Source organism: Abramis brama, assembly GCF_963993115.1.
Source record: "Abramis brama genome assembly, chromosome: 4".
NCBI lineage: Eukaryota > Metazoa > Chordata > Actinopteri > Cypriniformes > Leuciscidae > Abramis > Abramis brama.
The window spans coordinates 58,834,120-58,840,423 of record NC_139966.1 but is presented as its reverse complement, the minus strand read 5'-3'; the positions used below and the strand labels follow the sequence as shown (position 1 = coordinate 58,840,423).

At 37.2% G+C, this 6,304-nt stretch overlaps 1 protein-coding gene across 23 annotated transcripts in view; it reads left to right on the top strand.

Moving 5' to 3' along the window:
• Positions 1 to 5,956, top strand: part of eps8a (EGFR pathway substrate 8a, signaling adaptor) — a 45,696-nt gene extending 39,740 nt beyond the window's left edge. For 12 of the 23 annotated variants that reach the window (XM_084111387.1, XM_084111386.1, XM_084111382.1 and 9 more), the window contains one exon: positions 5,205 to 5,956. In XM_084111387.1, coding sequence (XP_083967513.1) covers positions 5,205 to 5,309 — 105 coding nt within the window. In that variant the 3' untranslated portion in view covers positions 5,310 to 5,956. Of the gene's footprint in view, positions 1 to 392; positions 458 to 5,204 lie in introns of all 23 variants that reach the window. The other 11 variants (XM_084111383.1, XM_084111390.1, XM_084111385.1 and 8 more) reach the window with 2 other exon arrangements.
• Positions 5,957 to 6,304: the final 348 nt, after the last annotated feature.

Genomic DNA, 6,304 nt, shown 5'->3' with positions numbered 1-6,304 from the left:
TAGAATACAGTAGATGTACCGTATATTCTCCAGTTTTATGCAAAACAGAAATACGACAAATAGAATATCAGATCTCTGTCATGTGGCCAAAAATACATGCAAAAAAAGCTTTTCTGCATAGTTGTAACTAAACTAAACATGATGTAAGCTTGCTCTCAGTTGAAATGTGTCCACATTAGTCCGTGATTTGAGGGCATTGGATCTGGAAAGTCCTTGAATTTGCAGTTAGCGAGGAGTGGGAACCCTGTCTGTCATCATCGCACGCATCACAACCATTCCTCAGAGTAACAGTGTTCCTGACGTCCGATCGATCCGCTGGTTAGCTAAACTGGTTCTGCTCAACGCTGGCGAGTGTCGCTCTGGTTTTTCTGTGGTGTTTTTACTGTCTGCAGGTTTTCTTCTGAGCCTCCCGTGATCTTCACACGTCCACGTTCCTCTGAAGGTACTTTAGCTGATCGTAGTGAGGCTAGAAGCACAGAAACAGTATTGATACTTTCTTCATGGAACGTTCGTCTAACGTTTTTATAAATGTTACTATTTGTTTCAGAACGTTCAGATTCAAAAGTAACGTTCCATAATGTTTGAAGAATGATACAATGTTACTGTTCTCGTAACGTTCACAGAACCAAGAAGAAACGCTTTAAAAACGGCACATTCTGGACATTCAGAAATAACATTTCCTAACTTAGTAAGAACACTTACTTCTGGTGCTCTTCGCGTGTCGTCAAAAATGACAGAATTATTTCATTTTTTTTGTCAATGAAATGAATGTACTATACTTTAGTATGATAATGTTTTTTATTTCATATTTTGTAGGGGATTTTATGGTACTAAATTATATTTGCGCTGTATTTATAATCCATTTATTCACTTTTTGAGCATAGACCTGAAAGTTACATTTCCATCTTAAACTGGTAAATCTAGAACGCTTTAGAGCGACAGACTGAAGTTTGATCTCTTTATAAACACGACACTTGGCAGATTATTGCTGAAGTGAGAAAAGTTTTAAAAAGTGAACTTGTGAAAAAGTAATAGAATTTTACGTGTATTGTTATGAAAAATGCACAAAAATACTATTTACATTTTTTATATGAAATTTATATTATCAAAATCACATTTTCCTCTAAAACTGCAATAAATCAAAGCCATAAATGTGAGCGAGTCGTGTTCCAGATGTGAGTCTGATTTCTGATAATCTGATCTTCAGTGAGATGTTGTTCGGCTGCAGTTCCTCACGCTTCCACTAGAGGAGATTCGCCTCGTTCATCATCTCTGAGCGCGAGGAGCACAAGTGTGAATATTGTTTACAGGATCATTAAACCTGTTCAGATCATGATCATGATTGTGTGTGTGTGTGTGTGTGTGTGTTCACACAGCAAGAGCCGAAACCTTTACCAAGTTTCATACCATTTCAATGAAGTAAAAAATTATAAAAAAACTAAGCGAAAAATATTTGACCGAAGAGCACCAGAGGGTTAACTTAACATAACTTTAAAAATATGTTTGCATTGAAATATGATACTTAATAATCCTCAAAAACATGGATTTTTACATGCAACTGAACTTCTCAAAGCAAAACTGTATTTGAAATTATAGAAGCAATAAATAAATACTCAAGTCAAGTCAGATTTATGTCTATAGCACTTTATACAATACAAATTGCATTTCAAAAACTGAGTGTTGATCAATTCATAATTTTTTTAATTATTCTGAATTATCAAATTGAATTTCAGCTGTAAAGCAGCTCTTTATTCTCATCCAAAAGTGTGTTCCTGAATATTGCCTAATTTTCTTTTTTTTAAGTCTGTTGGAAATAACGTGAGTTTACTTGTGTAATTCAGTCAATCTGCTGTCTTACTCCAGTCAGTTCTCCATCAATAATTAGTTTATACATAGAGTTAGAGTTTAATGCAGTGCAACACATATTCAGTAACTCTCACACCTCGACTAGTTGGACGTACAGCCGCTGAGACTGTGTGTGTTTCCCTTTCAGCACATCTGCTGTTTCATTGTCAACGAGATAACGGTAACACTTTACAGTACGGTTCATTCGTTAACATTAATGTATTTACGGTAACACTTTACAGTAAGGTTCCTTTATTAAACATTAGTAAATGTATTAACTAACATGAACTAACAATGAGCAATACATTTACTACTGTTTTTGTTAATCTTTGTTAATGTTAGTTAATCAAAATACAGCTGTTCATTGTTTGTTTATGTTAGTTCACAGTGCATTAACTAATGTTAACAAGATTTTAATAAAGTATTAGTAAATGTTGAAATTAACATTAACAAAGATGAACAAATGCTGTATAAGTGCAGTTCATTATTAGTTAATGTTAACTAATGAACCTTATTGTAAAGTGTTACCGTATTTACTAACATGATCTAACCAGAGGTGGGCACAAATACATCAAAAACTATTTTGTTACAAACTACAAATACTGGCTCATGAAATGTAACAAAATAAAATACAAAATACTGATGTGAAAAATGTATTTAAATAAAATACAATTAGTATTTTGAAAATACAAAAATACTCCCACAATAATCTTAAGTCTTTTTTTTTTTTGTATTACTGAAAGGTCAATAACACAAATAGTAGCAATAACACAAATATGAGAAATGTGTAAATTCAAAATGGCGAAGTAGCAAAAAAAAAAGGGGGGGGGGGGGACAGACTGAATTTGTCACAAAATCAAAATTCCATTTTAATCATAATATATATGATTAATCATATTAATCGTAATATGTGTGGGTTTTACACACAAGACTCTAACTGCCCTGATCCCGTATGCCTTTTCCATAGTAGAATCGCGCTGCGTGCGCAATTATTGGAAAACTATAGGATTGATGTAGCCTGACTTCGTCATACTCGTATTCTAGGCAGAATGTGAGTCTGATCTGCTCCATAGGGCTTTGATTATGAGGCGTGTCTCAACCGAACCAGGAAAAAAAAAAACTCTGCACTCAATTGGATAGACCTACAACCAATCAGAGCAACGCAGTAAGTGACGTATGTTGAGCGACGCATAGTTGTCAACAGAGCCCAACTGCACACACGCAGGAAGAAGTAGTAAAGTAATGAGTAAAGTAATAATAAAGCACTCCATGAGTGCGACCAAAGGAGAAACCACAATGACCACAGGGTTTTCATTGCGTCCCATCTTCTTAGCGACCATCGGAGTCAGCTGATAAATTAAACTTTTGCCGAATCCCGTAGGAAGGACGGCAAACACATATTTCCGATCGACATATGCCTTGATTGCGGTTCTCTGTTCGTCTTTTAAAATTAATGCGCTGTCGATTTCTTTTATAACAGACGTGATAGCGGAATCTAAACATCTCAATTCTCCTGCTGCAGTCGTCTTTGTTGAAAACCTTTGGTGACGTGGGTGATTACGTAACAGCAGATCATCTGTCCATCATCGATTAAAGCCCGCCCTGGCAATTTGATTGGCTCGGCCTTCTGGGAGCCGAGCATAATTACTCCTCAACGGATCGAGTCCAGACTGAACTTCCCGACCAAAAAATGTTGTGGGCGGGGTTCGGGCTGGCACCCAGGCTAGGATTGGTGATTATTTTATACAAAATCCAACGGAATATCAATATTTCTCATATGTAATACGTTTAAAAACGTGTAAAACCTGCAGATGGATGTTATATTGTGAACGCTTGCTTAGCATGGAGATTTCAGTGGAGTTACGAAAGACGCGCTGTTTCATAATAGGTATAATGTCCTTTTATGAATGACAACACAGTGCATTGATCTCATAAGGCACAATTATTTTCTCTATAATGCTGTTCAGTGTGCAATATGTGTGTGTGTAGACTGTATATTTTTCACAAAACACTTTACCTTAAAGGGATAGTAAGTTCACCCAAAAAGGAAAATTCTGTCATCATTTACTTATCCGTATGTTGTCCCAAACCTGTATGAGTTTCTTTCTTCTGTTGAAATAAAAAGAAGATATTTTGAAGAATGTCTGTAATCAGACAGTTGACGGAAGCCATTGACTTCCATAGTAGGAAAAAAAATACTATGGAAGTCACTGGCTAGGCTACTGTCAACTGTCTGATTACAGACATTCTTCAAAATATCTTCTTTTTATTTCAACAGAAGAAAGAAACTCATACAAACTATCCCTTTAATGCCGTTTTTAAGAGGAGCAGCGCCACTTCTTCTCCTGTGTTCAAAACATAGACTGTAAAAATATATGGACGTAGTGTCCGTGACGTCACCCGTAGGGGCTCAAAACTCATTCACTTCTTGGAGAGAGCCCGGTCTACAGGGTGTCACGTGATTTTCGTGCATCTAACCTGGACATTGCCATTGCCAACATCAGACCGAAAATATGGCAAAATCATTTACTATGGTGATAAGCATATGGTGATTTTTCTTAAGTATTTAAGTATTTGAAATACTCTAAATACACTCCCTCAAAATATTTTGTTACAAACTACATTTTATTTTTTCCACACCTGCAAAATACAAATTACAAAATACACTAAAGTAATTAAATACGTATTTAAAATACATTTAATTGAAATACTGCCCATGTCTGGATCTAACCATGAGCAACACATTTGTTACTGTATTTATTAATCTTTGTTAATGTTAGGTAATCAAAATCCAGCTGTTCAATGTTAGTTCATGTTAGTTCACAGTACAGTAACTAATGTTAACAAGAGTTTAATACAGTGTTATTATATGTTGAAATTAACAAATGCTTAAACAAAGATTAATAAATGCTGTAGAACTGCAGTTAAATTATTAGTTCATGCTAACTGATGTACAGTCGTCAACATGTGAAGTGGATCCAACCCTTTCATCAGTTATACACGACCTTTGAACTCTAGCCGTTCTTGTCTTAGGACAAACTTTGATGAACTTGTTTGATCCTCTTCAGATGTTGACGACTGTAGTTAACGAATGAACCGTACTGTAAAGTGTTACCGAGATTAAATAGATTCTGTCGTAGTTTCAGGAACAGACGCTTTTCCCAGAATCCCTTAGTTTAAATGCTGACCCTTCATCGTCACTCACTCATTTCTGCCCTTCCTCTCTCTCTCTCTCTCTCTCTCTCCATCACGCTGCAGGTGTTTTGAGGTATGATCTTGTTTAAATGAGTGTGTGTTGTGACGTGTGTGTGTGTGTGTCTCACTGCTGTCTCTCTCTCTGTGTGTGTGTGTGTGTGTAGAGGAGCTCGGGCTCGGAGTTGCAGGAGATCATGAGGAGGCGGCAGGAGAAACTGGCAGCAAGTGATTCTGGCGTGGAGTCCTTCGATGAGGGCAACAACCTCTGACCTCTGACCTCTGACCTTTTACAGGACGCCGCGGAGCGCGCTCAGTTCGCTGCCATAATGCGCCGCCGCCAAGAACTCTTGGACCCGTCCGATAACGGCACCGGCTCGGACGCGGACGAACACGCGTAGAGAAACGAGTTCCCGTCAGAGCATCGCAGAAGTGTGTAGTTTAGTGCCATCCGGTTCTGCCTTCATCCCGGAAAACACTCAGATATACTTATGATCATATTTATACTTGCAGAGAAAACTATAACGTCATGAATCAGGACATCAATATTTTGGAGCAAATGTTGATTTGATCTATTATTCACTACTTGAACTTCAGTCAGATTATTTATCCGCCGCTTTTGAATGTACGGGGAGAATTATGGGTCAAGCTTGTAGATTTTTTTTATTATTATTATTATTTACTAGCAAGGTAATATTGTTTTGTACTGAATTGTACTGCCAAAAGAGAAGCTTTATAAATGTAATGGAAATGTCAGATTCATTGTTTGAGTTTCACAAGGACGTTGGGCCAAAATCCTGCAGTCTCGTTCTAGTGATGATGATGATGCCATCAAACCTTCAGAAATATGATGATTTATACGCCGCACGTTCAGTCTGTGAATATAAAGTGTGTGTGCAGAATAAATGGAATCATGTGACCTGTGTGTGTCCTTTATGATCATGCGTGATTGAATCAGTACGAATCGAAACGAGATATGATCTGATGTTGGTCTCTGTGTGAGGAAACATCTCACCCTTTAACCTTGAGTCAGTCTTCACTATAAATGAGAGAAAACGAGCTCTGATTGCGATCACATCATCAGTCTCGGTAGATAATCGTCTGTTTCGTGCAGGAAAGCCTTGGTTCAAACCTCACCATTTGCTTATGTGTTTCATCGTTTACTCAAGCAAACAATAAAAGCTCAAAACACTGATCAGTGAATCGGGAGATGAGGAGTTGTGTTTTAATCATGATGGCCTGTGTTCCGATCCACCACTGCTGGTTA